The sequence below is a fragment of the Bufo bufo genome, chromosome 10, assembly GCF_905171765.1.
Source record: "Bufo bufo chromosome 10, aBufBuf1.1, whole genome shotgun sequence".
NCBI classification, from domain to species: Eukaryota; Metazoa; Chordata; class Amphibia; order Anura; family Bufonidae; genus Bufo; species Bufo bufo.
Window position 1 is genome coordinate 11,462,516 of NC_053398.1, and position 23,192 is coordinate 11,485,707.

Genomic DNA, 23,192 nt, shown 5'->3' on the forward strand with positions numbered 1-23,192 from the left:
CAGGAATGGTAAGCTACTGACCGTGCGTTCACCTGCTGACCTGGAATCTGTCTGGCGGTCCCTGGACGTTCCTCCGATGGAAATCCCCTCATGGTTACCGGCTGACCAAGATGGCGCCCTCCCCATACCACCTCGTGTCACCGCTTGGCAAACAGCGTCTGCGGGCAAGTCGGACCGTTCGGGACGCAGCAGGATGGAAAGGGATCCCACCTGATCAGAGGTGTTTGTAAGCATACCTTGCTGATATTTCTACCTCCACAGAATAGGAGATGACTGATGCTCACCTATGTGTTATATAGGTTATTGAAGGCGGACATGATCTTCCTACATTTTCAATGTTTTCTACATTTTTAGTGTTTTATCTTTGTGGCCTACTGGGCTCAATGTTATGTTTAAAGGGCCTTGTGCCGTGTCATGGCTGCTACAGGACGCTACCTCTAGGACATTGCATTCTGTTCCTCATTGCAGGGCGATGTCCGGATAGATTAAGATGCTGGACACATCTTTCGTTTTTGGTCTCTTTTGTTCAGACCACAGGTGCTTTACTTGCCCCCTCGCCAGCCCAATCCTGTCTTGGCTGGTGATAGGTAGAGTACCAACCCCTCCTCAGACGGGTAACTTGTCTGAGTCACTCATTTGTCAACTTGACATGTTTAATGTTCTCTTACTCATTTTTTGTTCTTTTGTACTTCCCCTACCTTTTTTCCCTTCTCCTGCTCATATCATCTGTGTGCTCTTCCATACTTCCATGGATGTATTATGCATTTACTCACCTGAAAGTATGCAGAAATGTCTTCTATAATAGTCGCCTCACTAAACGCGCACGGGCTGAACGAGCCATGTAAAAGGTCTCAAACTCTATCTCTCCTTCTGAAAGATAAGGTCTCTGTGGCCTTTTTGCAAGAGACCCATTTTAGAACAGGCAAAGTTCCTAAACTTCCCCCCAAGAAATTTGTCCAGTGGTTTCACAGTACTCATGATTCCACCAGTAGAGGGGTTAGTATAGCTGTGCATAAATGCCTCCCCTTTAAGCACTCAGCTATCTCAGCGGACCCTGAGGGCAGGTACATCTTTGTAAAAGGTTTACTGTGCGAATCTCCAGTGACCTTTGCTAACTTATACGCTCCCAATAAAGGCCAAGTACCATGGCTCGTTCAGACCCTTAATGCGTTGTCCTCCTTCTCTGAGGGCTTACTAGTTTTGGGGGGCGACTTCAATGTTGCCCTGGAGCCAGCGGTGGACACCTCGGCGGGCAGACCTTCAGTATCTTACAGGCTCCTGAGAAGATTAAAAATTTCCCTGAGGAAACTTAAAGTATTAGATGTCTGGCGGGCCCTAAACCCCAATGGCCGAGATTATACTTTTTATTCACATGCTAAACTGTCTTTCCACAGATTGGATTACATTTTCCTGTCAAGTTCACATGTACGTAATGTCTCTGGAGCCCGGATAGGTAATATAACACTATCCGACCATGCCCCTGTCATTGTTAATTTTTCCCTGTTTGGACCACAGAGAAGGGAGCGCTTGTGGCGTCTCAATGATACCCTGATTCTAGACCCCAGACATGCAGATAAAATTAAGGCCTCAATATCTGAATTTTTCACGCTTAATGATACCCCAGAGTCGCCTCCTTCTCCTTCTATATTATGGGAATCCCATAAGGTGGTCCTCAGGGGGGAGCTTATAGCTTTGGGAGCTTTTTTGAAAAAACAAAGGACACTAGCCCTGGACGCCTTATTGGCGAACATAACCCGTTTAGAATCCTCCCATAAGGAATCTCGGGCTATAAGCACCCTAGCAGAACTAACTGAAGCCAGAACAAAACTAAAAAATCTATTGAATGTCACCTCAGCAAAGTTGGTACTTCGTTCCCGATTTAAGGCCTATGCACATGGGGATAGAGGAAACAGACTGATGTCGGCAATTGCCAAGAAGCAGTTCTCTGACTCCTTTGTTTCCTCTATTAAAGACTCCAAGGGCAAAATACATAAGTCCACTCCAGATGTTGCTAAAGCATTTTGTGCCTTCTACGAGGCCTTATATAATTTGCCACCCCCTAATGGGACTACACCAGGAGATTTATCCGAGGCTACTGACAAATTCTTGCAGTCTCTAGATCTTCCCTCTGTATCCCCATTAAAAACTTCCCTCCTGACTAAGCCTATTTCAGATTCGGAGGTGCGCAAGGTCCTTATGTCTATCCCATCGGGCAAAAGCCCCGGACCGGATGGATTTTCCATTGCATACTATAAATCCTTTCAGGATGTGTTAATCCCACGTTTCAGGAACTTGTGCAACTACCTTCTGACAGGGGGGTCTCTTGCTCCTCATTCCTTATTGGCGCACATCACTGTCCTCCATAAGGAAAACAAAGATCCAACATGCTGCAGTAACTATAGGCCAATATCTTTACTCAATAATGATGTGAAGTGGTGGGCGAAAATTCTGGCTACCAGGCTTCAGGATGTCCTCCCTGACATTGTACATGAGGAACAAGTAGGTTTTGTCCATGGCAGACAGGGGTCGGAGAATACGGTGCGACTTCTACATCTTGTGAATTGGGCCAAGAGATCCTCTAAGCCTTTAGTCCTGGTGAGCACGGATGCGGAAAAAGCCTTCGACAGGGTCAGCTGGCTCTTTATGTCGCGGACCCTGTCGAAGTTTGGCCTCCCGGACCAGTTTATTAGTGCTGTTAACACCCTTTATTCGGCCCCCTCTGCCATGGTCAAAGTCAATGGAGCATTGTCCCCACCATTTCGCATCACCAACGGGACAAGACAAGGGTGCCCCCTCTCCCCGGCACTGTTTGTACTGGTCATGGAGACCCTTTTGTGTAAAATTAGGTCAGATCCTGATATCAAAGGCCTTCAGATTGGCTCGCAAACCCATGTTACTGCAGCATTCGCGGATGACCTTTTAGTCACGACCTCCAACCCTGCAGAGGCCTTGCCCAAGTTGTTGAATACTTTTGAGGATTTTGGATTTGTATCCAATTTTAAAATAAATTATGGGAAATCCATGGCACTTAATATTTCATGTCCCCAATCTGTAGTCAATAGTCTAAAACGTGCCACCCCATTTACCTGGGCCTCCAGAGACATTACATTTTTAGGAACACGGGTTTCGGCCAATATTCAAGACCTAGCCTCCCTTAACTATGCTCCACTCCTGCAAGAGGTTCGCACTCACCTACAGAATCTGAAACTCCCTTTTGTTTCGTGGATAGGGAGGAAAAACTATCTGAAAACTTTCATTCTCCCCAAATTTCTTTATTTGCTGCAAGCCATTCCCATATGGCTGCCAAACTCATACTTCTCAGAAGTCCGCCGAGTGTTCACGCGCTTCCTCTGGAATGGTAAGTCTCCACGCATTGCCTACTCTGTCCTTACAAGGGACAAGAAGTTTGGAGGCTTTGGGATGCCTGATGTAAAGTCATATTACACTGCTGTTCAGTTATGTAGATGTATATCTGCCCTGACCCACAAATCTAACTCTCTTTGCTCACGGCTCGAATCTGTACTACTCACCAGCCAAGATCAGCTCACTCTATGGGGTGTTAGGCCCTTTTCAGCCAATCACTACGCCTCTTCCCCGGTTTGGAAAGGAATGCTAGTAGAATGGTCTAAAATGGTCAAATCCCAGCAGTTTAACTTTCCTAACCCCTGTATGCCTCTTAAATTGTTACAGAGCTATATTCATCCTTCTGTGTCAAACCCCTCCGGGATTTGGTCAAGGCTCGCTGGTCTGTCCCTGCGGGATGTCCTTCTCCCAGATGGTAGTTTGCAATGGGATTTAATAATGGATCGCCCCGAAATCAAGTCAGCTCCTTTTTTCCACTTAGCAGACTTTAAGAGAGATACTAAGTTATGCGTAGTGAACTTTGCTAGTAATAGCTCCCCTTCCTGGCTTGAAAAGAAAGTCTTGGCCCCTAGGCCTCCTCTTAGGCCATTATCCCAGATGTATAAGGAATTGCTTTCCTCTTTACCTCCAGAGCTCGGTTATGTGACTTCATGGGAGCGAGAGCTTTCTATGATCCTGACGGAACCAGAGAGAGCCTTTGTTTTAGCCCACTCTCATGGCTTCAGTCGCTGTGTAAGAATTCAGGAGAATTCTTTTAAGCTACTAAGTAGATGGTACAAAACTCCTGAATTCTTGCACAAACTTAATCCTGAGGTACCTGAGGTGTGCTGGAGATGTGGCATAGAAACCGGTTCATTATCACATATCTGGTGGTTCTGCCATAAGATTCAACCGTTTTGGAAATTGATAGAATCAATGATTAATAGCGTTTGCAAAACTAAAGTCCTATTAGATGCTAAACTTATCCTACTGTGGTGCCCTAATAGCACGATAACCCCTGCTAAGAATAATCTCCCTACAATGCTGATCACAGCTGCGAGATTACTGGTTCCCCTTTTGTGGAAAACTGATTCCCCACCAAATCTAGATATGTGGACGGACAAGGTAGATCATGTCTACCGCTTTGAGGAACTGGCGCATTGGGAAACAAACTCTCGCCATTGTTTTCTAAAGCTATGGTCCCCATGGAAATCACACAGGAATTTCACATGATAGAGCAGGATTCCCTCACTTCTGTGCCCCCTCCCCCACCTAACCCATTGTCTCCCCCTCCTCCCCCTTTTTTCCTCCTTTTGATGTTTGTTTTATGGTGATGATGATGATGATAATCGCTAGTATTGTCTACACATGACTTGTATGCTGGATAACTACTGTAACTTTTAATGTTATGATACTGATGTCTTATGTAGGCATGTGGCCTTGTTTTCTTACCTCAATAAAAAGAAATATGGTTAAGAATATAACTACTATAATACTGCCTCCTATGTACAAGAATATGACTACTATAATACTGCTCCTATGTACAAAAATATAACTACTATAATACTGCTCCTATGTACAAGAATATAACTACTATAATACTGCTTATATGTACAAGAATATAACTACTATAATACTGCTCCTATGTACAGGAATATAACTACTATAACACTGCCTCCTATGTACAAGAATATAACTACTATAATACTGCCTCCTATGTACAAGAATATAACTACTATAATACTGCCTCCTATGTATAAGAATATAACTACTATAATACTGCTCCTATGTACAAGAATATAACTACTATAATACTGCTCCTATGTACAGGAATATAACTACTATAATACTGCTCCTATGTACAAGAATATAACTACTATAATACTGCTCCTATGTACAAGGATATAACTACTATAATACTGCTCCTATGTACAAGAATATAACTACTATAATACTGCCTCCTATGTACAAGAATATAACTACTATAATACTGCTCCTATGTACAAGAATATAACTACTATAATACTGCCTCCTATGTACAAGAATATAACTACTATAATACTGCCTCCTATGTACAAGAATATAACTACTATAATACTGCCTCCTATGTATAAGAATATAACTACTATAATACTGCTTCTATGTACAAGAATATAACTACTATAATACTGCTCCTATGTACAAGAATATAACTACTATAATACTGCTCCTATGTACAGGAATATAACTACTATAATACTGCTCCTATGTACAAGAATATAACTACTATAATACTGCCTCCTATGTACAAGGATATAACTACTATAATACTGCCTCCTATGTACAAGAATATAACTGCTATAATACTGCTCCTATGTACAGGAATATAACTACTATAATACTGCTCCGATGTACAAGAATATAACTACTATAATACTGCTCCTATGTACAGGAATATAACTACTATAATACTGCTCCTATGTACAAGAATATAACTACTATAATACTGCTCCTATGTACAAGAATATAACTACTATAATACTGCTTCTATGTACAAGAATATAACTACTATAATACTACCTCCTATGTACAAGAATATAACTACTATAATACTACCTCCTATGTACAAGAATATAACTACTATAATACTGCTCCTATGTACAAGAGTATAACTACTATAATACTGCTCCTATGTACAAGAATATAACTACTATAATACTGCTCCTATGTAGAAGAATATAACTACTATAATACTGCCCCTATGCACAAGAATATAACTACTATTCTACTGCTCCTATGTACAAGAATATAACTACTATAATACTGCTCCTATGTACAAGGATATAACTACTATAATACTGCCCCTATGCACAAGAATATAACTACTATACTACTGCTCCTATGTACAAGAATATAACTACTATAATACTGCTCCTATGTACAAGGATATAACTACTATAATACTGCTCCTATGTACAAGAATATAACTACTATAATACTGCCTCCTATGTACAAGAATATAACTACTATAATACTGCTCCTATGTACAAGAATATAACTACTATAATACTGCCTCCTATGTACAAGAATATAACTACTATAATACTGCCTCCTATGTATAAGAATATAACTACTATAATACTGCTCCTATGTACAAGAATATAACTACTATAATACTGCCTCCTATGTACAGGAATATAACTACTATAATACTGCTCCTATGTACAGGAATATAACTACTATAATACTGCTCCTATGTACAAGAATATAACTACTATAATACTGCCTCCTATGTATAAGAATATAACTACTATAATACTGCTCCTATGTACAAGAATATAACTACTATAATACTGCCTCCTATGTACAGGAATATAACTACTATAATACTGCTCCTATGTACAAGAATATAACTACTATGGTGGCAGGAGCCTGGCTGCAGACCGAGCCGGACGCATGTAGGAGAGCTCTCCTCCTCACCAACCTGCAAACTAGCTAAAATAGCGGTCTAAAAGCACAAAGAATGGGCAAAATCGGTAGAAGCCTACCTAAAGAGAAGACTGACGCTGGCAAATCTGAGCGCAGTGTCTCCGATATGGAGAAATTCCTGAATAAAAAATCATCAGCGGCCGCGCCAGCCGTTCACAAGATGGCGCCGCCGGAACAAGAGGAATGGGGAAGAGAGTCGGAGGGGGAAGAAGAGGCCACTGCAGACCAAGCAGCGGCACCCACACCGCAGAGCACTGCCCCGATCTCCAGGCAGTTTTTACAACAAGCCTTGTCTTCGGCTCTCACCCCAGTCATGCAAGACCTTCTAGAAATAAAGGCGGATGTAAAGCACATTGGCCTGAGTGTAGAGACACTGGAATGCAATTAGGTGGCCATTACGGAGTATGTTAAGGCCGCGAGCGATAACATCATGGCCATAACGGCCTCCCTCGATACGACCTATGCACTCATTGAAGATCAAGAGAACCGGAACAGGAGGAAAAACCTCCGTATTCGCAGCCTCCCTGAAAGCATCTTACATGAGAACTTACCAGAAACTGCCGGCGCCATTTTCTCTCAACTCCTGGGGGCTCTCAGATATACACATAGAGCGGATCCACAGAGCTCTGAGGCCGAAGCCAAAAGAAAAGGAGAACCCTAGAGATGTGGTGTGCGGTCTCCTGAGATATGTGGACACTGCAGCCCCTATGCAGGCTGCCAGAAGCAAGAAGGAAATAATGTACGAGGGAGCCAAAATCTCCATCTACCAGGACCTTGCAACTTCCACTCTGAATAAAAGGAGGGCACTGAGGCCCCTCACAGACCACCTGCGCCATCACGAGGTCCCGTACAAATGGCTGTTTCCCTTCGGCCTCACATTTGCAGTGGGAGGAAAACGCTGCATCATCCGATGACTTACAAGCGGCATGGGAGCTGCTGCAAACAGAACCGCTGGACATACCGTCATGGCTGCCTTCAGCCGAAATAGGATCCCATCTTCTAGATCTCCCTGAGGCCTCAAAGTGGATTAAAGGCCCAATGAGGAAGAAGAACATACACAGGTCTCGGGATACCTGAAGCACCGGCGCTGTGGCAGATCCAGCCGATGCGGCTTAGAGGACACCATTACCTGTCATCTGCACATCCCGAGTTCGCAAGTATAACTGTTTACAATAGTGTACACATAACCCCCATTCCCTCCCTTAGCCAGCTTGGAGGGGTTCCTGACAAGCTATAGTTTTCCTTTTCTCTAATAGTTAGACCATCGTTACCATATGGTCAATATAGCGCCAGGACTGCAGGGGGCGCTGATTGATCATCATCCTGACATCCCGGTCCCATTCTGACCCCCACTTACATACCAGAAATATATTCTGGCGCAGACCTGGTACGAGCGCCTTTGTGGGTGGCCTCTCATGCCCGCTTCGCCGCATCTAATTGAACTGCTGCGACGTTGCTGGCATGGGAGCCATCACCTTGGATTACCTGTTATGTTGACAAATGTCATAATTGTAATACCATCTGCTTGTTCCTTGTTTATGGTCGATAATGTTTGCTGGCGCCTTATAGCTTCCAATCCAACTTCCCACAGAATATGTTGTCTACAATTAAATGTACCACGTTTAACGTGAGGGGTTTCAATACCCCGCAGAAGCGCTCTCAGGTCATCCGTCTGCTGAGGAAAGCTAACACTGATGTGTGCTTCTTCCAGGAGCTGCATTTCGGAGAGGCGAACCTACCTAAGATCCAAAACCCATATTTCCAGCACTGGTTCTTCAGTACCTTTACGAAAGCTAAAAGGGGAGTGGGCATAGCAATCTCCAAAAAGGTGCCTTTTACCTTGACAAACAAGCAGACGCACCCTGAGGGCCGCTTCATATTTGTAACAGTGGATTAAAAACACTCTACACAAATTAGAGTTATTTGCAGAGGGAATCAGACTGCTAGGAGGAGATCTTAATGTCACGCTGAATCCCCAAGTAGATGCCTCAGACGGCTCCTCACAGCTGACCCAGTCTGCACTAGGCTGCATCAACAGGTATTTTTCAGACGTGCATTTAATTGACATCTGGAGACTAGTTCATCCGGTCAGACGTGACTTTACCTTCTTCTCAGCTCCACGTAACACGCACAAAAGACTAGACTACATCTTCATATCTAGCAACTCTGTTGACATGATAGAAACTGCTGACATAGGCCCCATAACAGTCTCAGATCATGCCCCGGTTTTTACAGCTCTACGATTTTCTAGCTTACCCACCCCATACAGACAATGGCGTTTGAACGAGACATTACTAGATAAGCACTCGGACGTCATGTCCCTAGAGCAGAAAATTGCACATTACTTCTCTGAGAATTCTACACCGGGAATGCCACTTACGACCCTATGGGAAACACACAAAATAGTTATGCGGGGTGAGCTTATAGCTCTAGGAAGTAAGGTCAAAAAGGAGAAACAGCAAGTTCTCCACGATCTCCTAGCACGGATTGCAGATAGGGAAGCGATACATAAGCGCTCCAAAGCGGTAAAAGTCAAGGCAGAACTAGCTCAATTGAGGTCCCAACTAAAAGATCATTTGAATATCCAAAACGCAAAGGCCTACCAATACTCCCAATATAGACACTACTCCCATGGAGACAAAGGAACAAAGCTAATGTCCTCTCTCATCAAACAAAGAAAAGAGTCCATGTTTATCTCAGGTATCAAATCAAGTCAGGGTAAGGTACTACATAAAACGGCCGACATAGCTGCTGAATTCCAAAGTTTCTACAAACAGCTCTACGGCTTGTCAGATCAGGGCCCACCAAACACGTCGATAGAACTGGCAATGGATAAGTTTCTTGGCAGCTTAAACTTACCCCAGATCACCCCCCAAGAGGGAGATATTCTAATGTTGCCAACCACTGAGACTGAAATAAAGAAAATATTAACTTCCATGCCCATGGGCAAAAGCCCAGGTCCTGATGGCTTCCCAGTAGGGTACTATAAAAAGTTTTCCAAACTCCTGACCTCTCACCTCGTAGCTTGGTGCAATGCACTCCTCACTGGCGCGCACCTACATAAACAATCATTAGAAGCCAAGGTCACCATCCTCCCCAAACCAGGGAAAGATCCAACCCTCTGCGGCAGTTACAGGCCAATATCGCTACTAAACGTGGACATTAAGATCTGGGCCAAACTATTGGCAACACGCCTGAGCCTTTTGCTACCTACAATTATACACCCAGATCAAGCAGGATTTGTACAAGGGAGGGAGGGGAACCACAACTCTTGTAGGATAGTGACAGCCATACAGTGGGCCAGAAAGAGACGTCTCCCATTGACCTTCCTCAGTGTGGATGCGGAGAAGGCCTTTGACCGGGTAAACTGGGACTTCATGAAGAAGACATTGCTTAAGTTCGGCATTCCAGCAATTTTCAGGAGGCAGTCATGACGCTATATAGAGACCCGAGTGCCAGAATAAGGGTCAATGGCACCTTATCTCCATCTTTCCCTATACGCAACGGGACGCGGCAGGGCTGCCCTCTGTCCCCGGCCTTGTATGTCTTGGTTATGGAAACCCTCCTCCAGGCAATCAGGGACCACGCGTGGAGTGAGAGCTGACAATGATTCCATTGAATATATAAACGTAGCTTACGCAGATGACTTGCTGATCATGGTCTCTAACCCGGTCGAGGCCTTCCCGCATCTTCTAACACTGTTCGAGCAATACGGCAAAGTATCAAATTATAAGATGAACTACTCTAAGTCAGAGGCTCTCAACGTAACAGCTCCCCCAAGCTCCATTGCTGTACTTAAAACAACCACCCCATTCCAATGGCAGACCTCTCATGTCTCATACCTGGGAGTCAAAATTCCTGCCTTCCCAGACAAACTATTCCAACTTAACTACATCCCACTACTATCAGAGGTCCAACAACAACTTCAGTCTCTACGCCTCCCCTTCAACACATGGATGGGCAGGAAAAACATCTTGAAAACATTTGTGCTGCCTAAGATTCTATATATCTTTCAGATGCTACCAATATTCCTTCCCAACGCATACTTCACGAAACTGCAAAGGCTTTTCACAACATATTTATGGGGTGGGAAAAGAGCTAGATTAAAACATCAAAGGCTGATCCTGGGTCGTAACCAAGGAGGCCTAGCACTACCAGACGCACAACTGTACTACAGAGCCATACACCCAAAGAGGTGGCTGCAGCTCCATGCTCCCTGTTACCGCACACTGGGCACGGAATTGGAACTTCTGCAACTCACACAACTGCAAAAAGCAGCTTTATGGGGACTAACGAACTCATCGCTCCACTCACATATTTTATTAAAAGGCACCGGCCTAGTCATCAGGCAGCTTAATAGGGACAAGGGACTTCTACCAAATCCCTCAAGAGAAATGACAGCTGACTTAGTCCCGTACTCAGTCAGACCCCAGGGAACACAGGTCTCCCAGATATGGAGCAGGCTGAGAAACTAATCAACAGCTGACTTTATGAAAAAAATGAAAGGTGATTTACCAAAGCAACACCCCCTTAACCAGATTGGGAGGGAAAGCACTAGACACACAAAACAAACTTACCTCTGCTCCGACATGGTTTGAAAAGATGATGGCTCCCCCCAAACCTCAACGCAGGCTAATATTCACGATTTATCTAGCCTTAAATACACCACAAACCCATACAATACCGCAATATATCCGAACATGGGCAGCTGACCTAAATGTCACCTTCTCAGAGACGGATATCCTTCGTATGCATGCGCACTCACACGGCTTCTCTCGCTGTGTGAAAATACAAGAACACTCGTACAAAGTGCTCACACAATGGTACCGTACACCCAAACAGCTATTCCTTAGTGGCCTAAGGGACAATGATAGGTGCTGGAGATGTAAGGAGGGATTTTGGACATGTCCTAGAATGAGATCATACTGGGAGAGTGTCTCATCGACTAATAACAAAATGTTAAACATTAATCTAACACTGTCACCTGAGATGGTTCTTTTATGGCTACCCACAAAAGATATGTCGCCCTCAAAGAACAATCTAGTGACCCTCTTGTTGCAGACAGCCTGTTTACTCATCCCCCAGAAGTGGTTAAGCACAGATCCCCCCACATCATCCCAATGGTTAGCCAAAATTGATTGTGTACATCGTATGGAGGAACTGGTTAGCTGGGAACTTAGGTCACATGAAAAACACCGGAAATTATGGGCCCCATGGACCTCTTACAAACACCTGGCCAACACTCAACTACCTCAGTAAGGACCTGGCAGACAGACTGACCTATGCTCTTCCCCTCAAGGAATTGATAGAAGAATTGTGACAAGACATACTAACATCCTATCCCTTGGAACCCCCTAGGGCTGCACTTAACCAGCTTATCGACCAAGGTTGTCCAGTTTTAAGGACATATCCCCCTTTCTCACTTATTGTTAATTGTCATTTTATATTTGAAGAGACGAGACTTGTGCTAATAACTGCAAACACTATCTGTGTGTATGTACCACACTAGCTCAGAAGTTTAGTGACGCTACAGATCTAACACGCCTTATCTCACCTCACCCCATTTGATACCCATGGTACCAGATTATATACGACTGCCGCTATCAGAGGAGATTCCATGAGAAAGTGACTGTAGTGCAACGGACAAGCGGTGCCGGTCCCTGGGAGTGAGACAGATCGCGAGTCGAGGGCCGCAAGTTCTACTCACATAGAACTACACATGTGGGTTTATAACAGAGTCTTACCTCGTATTGTACTGTTCATACAATAACTTGAATGCATTTTGTGAACCATTTCTTGTACTTTTTGTAAAAGTTGACTTGACATGCAATGCAAAATTTTGTATCTCTTTTATATTGGATGCCAATGCCTTTGTATGTTTATCTAACATGCTGAACAAAAAAAGAGAATTGACAAAAAAAAAGAATATAACTACTATAATACTTCTCCTATGTACAAGAATATAACTACTATAGGGGGCGGAGCCTGGCTGCAGACCTAGCAGGACACATGTAGGAAAGCTCTCCTCCTTACCACTCTGCTAACTGGTAAATTCAGCGGTCTAATTTGCTCAAGAATGGGAAAAGTCGGTAGATATATACCCAGAGAGAAACCTGAAGTCAGCAAACCGGAGCGCGGTGCCTCAGATATGGATAAATATCTCAACAAGAAAACCACAGCTCCTGTGCCGGCCGGTCCTAAGATGGTGCTGCCGGAACTAGATGACTGGGGCAGGGATTCGGAGGGAGAAGATGAAGCTGCTGCAGAGCACACAGCAGGCCCCACATCACAAAGTGCTGCCCCGATATCCAGGCAGTTCCTGCAGCAGGCTTTATCAGCAGCCCTGGCCCCAGTGGTTCAGGATCTGCAGGAGATTAAAGCTGACCTGAAGCATATCGGCACGAGGGTGGAAACACTGGAAAGTAACCAGGCGTCCATCTCAAATTACATCAGAGCTGCAAGCGATACCACCATGGCTCTGGCAGCCTCACTGGACACTGCATACTCCCTCATAGAAGACCAGGAGAATCGGAATAGGAGGAAAAACCTCCGGATCCGCGGCCTGCCTGAAAGCACCCCACATGAAGGCTTACCAGAAGCTGCCGGCGCCATCTTCTCCCTGCTCCTGGGAAGCTCCAGAGCGGCCGAGATTCAAATAGAAAGAATCCATAGAGCGCTCAGGCCGAAGCCAAAAGAGAGAGAGAAACCCCAGAGACGTGGTATGCGGTCTCCTGAGGTATGTGGACACTGCTGCCCTAATGCAGGCTGCCAGAAATATGAAGGAGATCATATATGAGGGGGCTAAAATCTCTATCTATCAGGACCTGGCATCCTCCACATTGAATAAAAGGAGGGCGCTGCGGCCCCTCACTGACCATCTGCGCCATCACAAGGTGCCATATAAATGGCTATTCCCCTTCGGCCTCACATTTGCTGTAGATGGGAAGCGCTGCACCATTCGCCTGCCACAAGATCTCCAGGCGGCCTGGGAGCTGCTGCAAACAGATCCACTAGATGTACCATCATGGCTGCCGTCTGCAGAGATGGGAACACAGCTGCCAGATCTCCCAGAGGCCTCAGGATGGCTTAAAGCTCCACAGAAGAAGAGGAACCAGCACAGATCAAGAGACACTTGAAGTCCTTGGGACTAAACAGACGTCCTTGCTGAGTCTCTGTTGTGTTTTTTCACAAATATCATAGAGGGACAGGTTCTCATGCGCTTTGTTCAATTCACAAGTCCGCAAGTATACCTGTCTGTCATGTGCAATGTATAGCTCCTGTTCTTGTTGTAACCTGCGGGGCAGATATTCTGCTTTGCAATATAAATTTATTTGCATATTTTTCTAGACCAAATATGTAAGGTGCTATTTCGCACCAGTTCAGCAGGTGGCGCAATGTGGACACCATTATGAAGATATGGTTCCACTTTGTACCCCCCCTACCTACCAGGGTTATCTTGGCACAGACCTTGTACATGTGCCTGATAAATGGCTGCTCATGCCCGCTTCACTGCAGCTAAGTGACCTGCTGCGGTGTTGCTGGCATGGGAGTCATTGCACTGTTATACTTGTCATGTTGACAGAAACTTCAGTTATGATGTTACTAGTTCATTCCCCAGATGCGATGGAGGTGAATAATTTGAGCTTGCTGATTCCAAAGACACCAAGTTTTCTCAATGTTGTCGACAATTAAATGTACAACGTACAATGTAAGGGGCTTTAATACCCCACAAAAGCGCTCTCAGGTCATCCGTCTGCTAAAAAAGAACAACACCAGATATTTGCTTCTTTCAGGAGCTGCATTTAGAGAAACAAATGTACCTAAAATTCAGAACCCATACTTCCAACACTGGTATTTCAGTGCTTTTGAGAAAGCAAAAAGAGGAGTGGTATTGCAATTCTAGAAAAGTACCATTTACATTGATATCTACCCTGACGGACCCTGAGGGCCGCTTCATATTTGTGAAAGGCCTCATTGGTACACAAAAGGCACACTCGCTAGTTTGTACAGCCCTAACCGTGGCCAGAAACAATGGATCAAGGTTACACTAAGTAAACTAGATCTGTTTGCAGAGGGGAATAGATTGATCGGGGGAGACCTCAATGTCACACCTGAATCCTTTGATTGATGCTTCTGACGGCTCCTCCCAATTGACCCCAATCAGCACTAGGGGTGCATCAATAGGTACATATCAGACATGAACCTGCTGGACGTCTGGCGACTAGCCCACCCAGATACTAGGGACTTCACCTTCTTCTCGGCCCCACATAAATCACATAAGAGGTTAGACTATATCCTACTGTCCAGTAATGCCGTAGATATGGTGGACTCGGCTGACATAGGTGTTGTGTCCGTCTCTGACCACGCCCCAGTCCTCTGCTGCCCTCAGATTTTCCAGCTTGCCTGCCTCAGTTAGACAGTGGCGCCTAAATGAGACGCTGCTAGATAGACAATCAGATATCTCAAACCTGAAACAAAAACTAAATGATTTCTTTAAGGAATAACGCGACACCAGGTATGTCTCAGACGACAATTTGGGAGACACACAAAGTAGTTATCCGTGGGGAATTGATAGCCTTAGGCAGTAAGGTCAAAAAAGAGAAACAAAGGATCCTCCAAGATCTTTTGGTTCAGATAGCAGACAAAGAAAGCGGTCCATAAAAGGTCCAGAGCAGTTAAAGTTCAGACTGAACTGAGCCCAACTAAGATCCAAACTAAAAGACCATTAAACATCCAAAACGCAAAAGCCTATCAATATGCCCAATTTAAACACTACTCCCACGGGGATAAAGGATCTAAATTGACATCCTCCCTTATTAAACAAAAGGAAGGAGGTCCTTGTTCATACCCAATATTAAATCTAGCAATGGAAATATGCTGCATAAAACAGCGGATATAGCAGAGGAATTTCAAAAATTTTACAAGGCAACTTTATGGCCTGACAGACCCCAAACATCCAGATCCATCAATATCAAATGCAACAGACCTGTTTTTGAGAGGTCTCAATCTACCCCAGATATCTTCCCAGAAAGTGACCCCTTATTAGAGTCTGTTACTGAAAAAGAAGTGAAAAATTTACTGTCCTCCATGCCAATGGGTAAAAGTCCTGGCCAGATGGCTTCCCAGTGGGATACTACAAAAATTCTCAGATATACTAATACCCCACCTGGTAACGTGGTGCAATGCACTCCTGGATGGTGAAACCCTTCATAAACAATCACTGGAGGCACGGTAACCATCCTCCCCCAAACCCAGGGAAAGAACCCCCTTCTTTGCGGTAGTTTTAGGCCAATCTCGTTACTTAACGTAGATATAAAAATATGGGCTAAACTCCTAGCGACACGCCTGGGACAACTTCTCCCCAAGCTTATACACCCGGACCAATCTGGTTTTGTTCCAGGGAGGGAAGGGAATCATAATTCCTGTAGGTTGATCACAGCAATACAATGGGCTAAAAAGAAAAACCTCCCCTTGGCGCTGCTCAGTGTGGATGCGGAGAAGGCCTTCGACCGGGTGAGCTGGGACTTTATGAAGAGGACTTTATTGAAGTTTGGAATCCCGACGAGATTTCAGAGGCAGTCATGTCGTTGTACAAGGACCCCGAGTGCTAGAATTAGGGTCAATGGCACATTGTCCCCATCCTTCCCTATTTGTAACGGGACACGTCAGGGCTGCCCCCTATCTCCTGCCTTATACATAATGGTCATGGAGACCCTTCTTCAGGCCATTAGGGATCATGTACACATACGTGGTGTGAAAACAGAAAATAACGCCATAGAATACATTAACGTGGCATATGCTGATGATCTACTGATCATGGTCTCTAACCCGGTCGAGGCCTTCCCGGCATCTTTTGGCATTGTTCGAGGAGTATGGTAGGCTATCAAACTACAAAATGAATTATTCCAAGTCAGAAGCTTTAAATGTTAACCCTCCAGCGAGCTCAATTGCCATTTTGAAATCGAACACGCCATTTAAATGGCAGTCCTCCTGTGTCTCCTACTTAGGAGTTAAAATCCCTGCTTCCACGGAAGATTTATTCAGACTTAATTACACTCCCCTATTGACAGAGGTACAAAACCTGCTCCAGTCGCTACGCCTCCCTTATTCTTCATGGATGGGAAGGAAGAATATCCTAAAAGCGTTTGTCCTCCCCAAAATCATGTATATACTACAGATGTTGCCAATATTTTTACCTAACTCATATTTCACCAAGATTCGCAGACTTTTTTCAACTTACCTATGGGGCGGTAAGAAAGCTAGGGCTTCTCACCAGAGACTGATACTGGGCGTGGTCACGGAGGTATAGCACTGCGGATGTCCAGACATATTACAGGGCCATACACCTGAAAAGGTGGTTGCAGCTCCATTCCCCTGTCTACCGCACATTGGGAACAGACCTGGAGCTAATGCAGCTCACCCAACCACAGAAAGCAGCCTATGGGGTCAAGCAAATACGTCACTCCATTCACATGTCCTTCTAAAGGGTACTAGTCTAGTCATTAAGCAGCTCAACAAGGAATATGGGCTCCTACAGAACCCCCCTAGTTTAATGCCAGCAGATCTCATACCACACTCGATTCAATCTTCAGGATCTCATGTTTCGCAGATTTGGCACAGATTAAGAGGTTTTTCTACAGCTGAATTTATAAAAAAGATAAACAACACCTTGCCGGATCAACATCCCCTTAGCTTGGCCTGGGGTACGTTTAACTTCTTAGATCTAATATCCATAAAGTCTGCAGGGAAACAGCTAACCACTCAGAAGCCATGTGTAATGTCCGAGACATGGTTTGAAAAACTAGCAACCCCCTCTTCACCCCAACGCAAACTGATATCAACTATATATTTGGCCTTGATCACACCAATACGCCGTACGACCCCACAATATGTTCAAACCTGGGCTAATGACCTTAAAACCAACTTTTCGGAAACGGATATTCTCCGTATGCTCGCAAACTCGCTGGCTTCTCACGATGTGTGAAGATCCAAGAACACTCTTATAAGGTCCTCACACAGTGGTACCTTACCCCTAAACAATTATTTCTCAGTGGTTTGAGCGATCATGATAAGTGTTGGAGGTGTGGGGAGGAGAGCGGCACTCTTCTGCACATCTTTTGGTCGTGCTCCAGAATAAGAGGATATTGGGATGACATCTCACAGGCCATTAACAAAAATACTAAACACTAACCTGACATTAACTCCAACATTGGTTCTTTTATGGCTTCCAACAAAAGAATTGTCGCCAGCAAAGAACAAATTGGCCACACACTTGATTCAAGCTGCACGTCTACTTATTCCCCAAAAATGGTTGAGTAAGGATCCCCCCACCACCTCTCAGTGGTTAAGCAAATTGGATCATGTGCACCGCATGGAAGAGCTTGCAGGTTGGGAACTTAGGGCACACGAGAAGCACAAGAAGCTATGGGCCCCCCTGGATTGCATATAGACACGCGACCAATACACACCACACCTTAGCGATCTCTAATCGACAATCAAACTGAAAATGTCCCCCCAGATGGGACTGACACATTAGTGAGTATAGAAGGTGTTTAGCCTTATCTCTCCCTTTGGAGTCATCATAAGATATCTTAAATAACCTCCGATCGCATATGTCAGTTCTAAGGACACATTCACCCCCTCCCTCTCCTCACCCCCCCCCTACTCTTATGTTTGTTTGACCTAACTACCTCAGGTCTCATGTCAAAAGTTAAATCAACCAGTTCTAGATGACTGTGCCTTGAAGATCCGCACTATATATATATGTCCTATGTAACATATGCATTATAATGTCAACTATGCTCTAGACATGTCTGTACTCATTCATCTTGAATTGTGCACTATGTATGACTACAATTTTTTATGACTTGCTGTTTAATAAAAAGAAATTTGACAAAGAATATAACTACTATAATACTGCTCCTATATACAAGAATATAACTACTATAATACTGCCTCCTATGTACAAGAATATAACTACTATAATACTTCTCCTATGTACAGGAATATAACTACTATAATACTGCCTCCTATGTACAAGAATATAACTACTATAATACTGCTCCTATGTACAAGACTATAACTGCTATAATACTGCTCCTATGTACAAGAATATAACTGCTATAATACTTCTCCTATGTACAAGAATATAACTACTATAATACTGCCTCCTATGTACAAGAATATAACTACTATAATACTTCTCCTATGTACAAGAATATAACTACTATAATACTGCCTCCTATGTACAAGAATATAACTACTATAATACTTCTCCTATGTACAAGGAATATAACTACTATAATACTGCTCCTATAACAAGAATATAACTACTATAATACTGCCTCCTATGTACAAGAATATAACTACTATAATACTTCTCCTATGTACAGGAATATAACTACTATAATACTGCCTCCTATGTACAAGAATATAACTACTATAATACTTCTCCTATGTACAAGAATATAACTACTATAATACTGCTCCTATGTACAAGAATATAACTACTATAATACTGCCTCCTATGTACAGGAATATAACTACTATAATACTGCCTCCTATGTACAAGAATATAACTACTATAATACTGCCTCCTATGTACAAGAATATAACTACTATAATACTGCTCCTATGTACAAGAATATAACTACTATAATACTGCCTCCTATGTACAAGAATATAACTACTATAATACTGCCTCCTATGTACAAGAATATAACTACTATAATACTGCATCCTATGTACAAGAATATAACTACTATAATACTGGCTCCTATGTACAAGAATATAACTACTATAATACTGCTCCTATGTACAGGAATATAACTACTATAATACTGCTCCTATGTACAAGAATATAACTACTATAATACTGGCTCCTATATACAAGAATATAACTACTATAATACTGTTCCTATGTACAAGAATATAACTACTATAATACTGCTCCTATGTACAAGAATATAACTACTATAATACTGCCTCCTATGTACAAGAATATAACTACTATAATACTGGCTCCTATGTACAAGAATATAACTACTATAATACTGGCTCCTATATACAAGAATATAACTACTATAATACTGTTCCTATGTACAAGAATATAACTACTATAATACTGCTCTATGTACAAGAATATAACTACTATAATACTGCTCCTATGTACAGAATATAACTACTATAATACTGCCTCCTATATACAGGAATATAACTACTATAATACTGCTCCCTATGTACAAGAATATAACTACTATAATACTGCTCCTATGTACAAGAATAAATACTATAATACTGCTCCTATGTACAAGATATACTACTATAATACTGCCTCCTATGTACAAGAATATAACTACTATAATACTGCCTCCTATGTACAGGAATATGACTACTATAATACTGCTCCTAAGTACAAGAATATAACTACTTAATACTGCTCCTATGTACAAGAATATAACTACTATAATACTGCTCCTATGTACAAGAATATAACTACTATAATACTGCCTCCTATATACAAGAATATAACTACTATAATACTGCCTCCTATGTACAAGAATATAACTACTATAATACTGCTCCTAACCCTACTATAATACTGCTCCTATGTACAAGAATATAACTACTATAATACTGCCTCCTATGTACAAGAATATAACTACTATAATACTGCCTCCTTTCACCCACTTAATACTGCTCCTATGTACAAGAATATAACTACTATAAATACTGCTCCTATGTACAAGAATATAACTACTATAATACTGCTCCTATGTACAAGAATATAACTACTATAATACTGCCTCCTATGTACAAGAATATAACTACTATAATACTGCCTCCTATATACAAGAATATAACTACTATAATACTGCTCCTATGTACAGGAATATAACTACTATAATACTGCCTCCTATGTACAAGAAAATAACTACTATAATACTGCTCCTATGTACAAAAATATAACTATTATAATACTGCCTCCTATGTATAAGAATATAACTACTATAATACTGCCTCCTATGTACAGTAATATAACTACTATAATACTGCTCCTATGTACAAGAATATAACTACTATAATACTGCCTCCTATGTACAAGAATATAACTACTATAATACTGCCTCCTGTGTACAAGAATATAACTACTATAATACTGCCTCCTATGTATAAGAATATAACTACTATAATACTGCTCCTATGTACAAGAATATAACTACTATAATACTGCTCCTATGTACAAGAATATAACTACTATAATACTGCTCCTATGTACAAGAATATAACTACTATAATACTGCTCCTATGTACAAGAATATAACTACTATGATACTGCCTTCTAGCTGTGAGGGTGTGTGTTATGGTTCTCCTGATGTCTGGAGATGGCCCATGGAGCGGGTCCACAATATGCGGGCACCGGCCTTGTGCTCACTGCATCACAGATGAGGGCCCATTCACTTGAATGGGTCCACAATCTAAAAAGGTGCGTTGTGGTACGAAGGCACGGAACCAAACGGAAGCACTATGGAGTGCTCTGTGGGGTTTCTCGCCATGCTTCCACACCAAGTTGAATGGGTCTGGATCCGTCTGCAGAATCCGCATGGTTGTTGACCATGCACTGCAGTTTGCGGTCCCCAATGCATGGAACGGCCTAAATTGGATACAAATCCCAAACTTCCTAGTCAGCAGCAGAAGAGACAGAATGGAAGTAACATGGTTTTTTATAAAGAAAGAGAAGAAAAGAAAGTGAGATAACAAGATTGAAACAGTTTCCAAGCCCACAAGGTGCAGAGGTGATGATGAGCACAGGACATGTAGCAGGTGAGCAGCTCCCACCTCCTGCACACAGACAGAGACAAACATCTTTAGGAAACAAACTTTACAGCGCCGCACAAGATCTGCAGCAATGCCTCAAAAAGCTACCAAGCATACCATGTCTACAAATCCTGCAAAGTGTGAACAAGCCTCAGCAGATGCAACTTCAGATGCAAGTAGCAAAGCTGGAAGGGGAAAGCTGGAGGACACAGGTGAATCAAACAGCCTGGAACCCTGCCCCGACCAGGGACAGCAGGTGAAGGAGACCATAAGAGCGCCTGAGATGCAGACTGAGGAGGAGATCCTGGCACTGGTAAGGAGAATGGGGGAGTTAAAGCACCAGAAACAACTGCTGCAGATGCAGATAGACCGCGTGTATAACCTAAAAACTGTGCACCCCATTAGTAACACCTTGTATGATACTGAGCTGCACTCACTCAGCATAGAGCTGGCGGAGGTGGTGAAGGAGATGGACTGTGTCCTGGAGAGGATGGGGCCGCTGGCCGAATCCTACAGGAACGTTTCGCACAAAACACGCTGCTTCTCTAGAGCACAATCAGGGTCCGTGTCCCCAGATGAGCCCCGGCGTGTCACACAACCAATAGTGAAGCCTGCAAGTTTCTCTTTTCAGAAGGAAGGTGGGCAACATCAGCCGCAAACACCTTCATCTGTCCCTGAGCAAGATCATGGAACTGAGGCACCACAAGTCCCAGCAGAGACAGTCCAACAACAGAACAGTGGACATGTATCTATGGGTCAGGGTGATGCAGTGATGCAGGAGAGCTCTATTACTGGGGCACAGTGATAATGTACCTCGGGGGTCGGAGACTAGTGATAACATCCAGTCTGTGTGGGATGTGCAGCCATCAGAGGTGGACATAGAGGTGGATGGGGGGCAGGAAAGTGTACAAAATGATGTGTGTAATTTGACCCCTTAACAAAATCTACACTGGATGAGACGGTCCCCTCTAGACCAGACACTCAGCCCCGTCAGGGTCCTTCCAGAAATGACTGGTGCTCCATCCTCCTCCTCCAGGCAGGCTATACAGGCCAGGCATTTAAGAGGAGGAACATGGTGAGGTTTAAACACTGAGGCACCAAAGAAGACCTCCCAGATAGGAGGTTTGTGGAGAGGGAACTCCTGTGCCACCAGATGGGGTTTGCTTCAGCAGACATCCTGGCAGTGATAAACCTACCAGACAGGCAGGGCTATGATGTCTACTCTGGATAGGTTCTGGGCAAACTTTGCCAGGTTTAGGGACACAGAGAGTTGGAATAAATACATTTTCATTCCAATTTTCAAGCCAGATACAGTTATTGTGAATATCATCTTCTGGAATGAATCTGTTCCTCCCCAGGACATTGTGGTGTGGCTCCAGGGGCCAGATGCCTGGCATAACATATGCAGGGAGCTTCCAGATGAGGAATTAGTGGAGGTCGCAGATGCTATAGAGGAGAAGGCTTAGATGTCAGGGACCATACTGTTATAGCACCAGAACCTCAGCCTTCAGAGAACACTCAGGGCACCATGGAGGGCACCATGGAGGTGGTCACTCAGGACCAGC

General features: G+C 43.4%; 1 protein-coding gene across 2 annotated transcripts in view; it reads left to right on the forward strand.

The window, feature by feature from the left end:
• The first annotated feature begins 21,667 nt into the window (after window positions 1-21,667).
• ACCS (1-aminocyclopropane-1-carboxylate synthase homolog (inactive)) overlaps window positions 21,668-23,192 on the forward strand; it is a 66,669-nt gene continuing 65,144 nt past the window's right edge. The window contains exon 1 of one of the 2 annotated variants that reach the window (XM_040408854.1): window positions 21,668-21,940. In XM_040408854.1, coding sequence (XP_040264788.1) covers window positions 21,719-21,940 — 222 coding nt within the window. In that variant the 5' untranslated portion in view covers window positions 21,668-21,718. The other variant, XM_040408853.1, reaches the window with a different exon arrangement.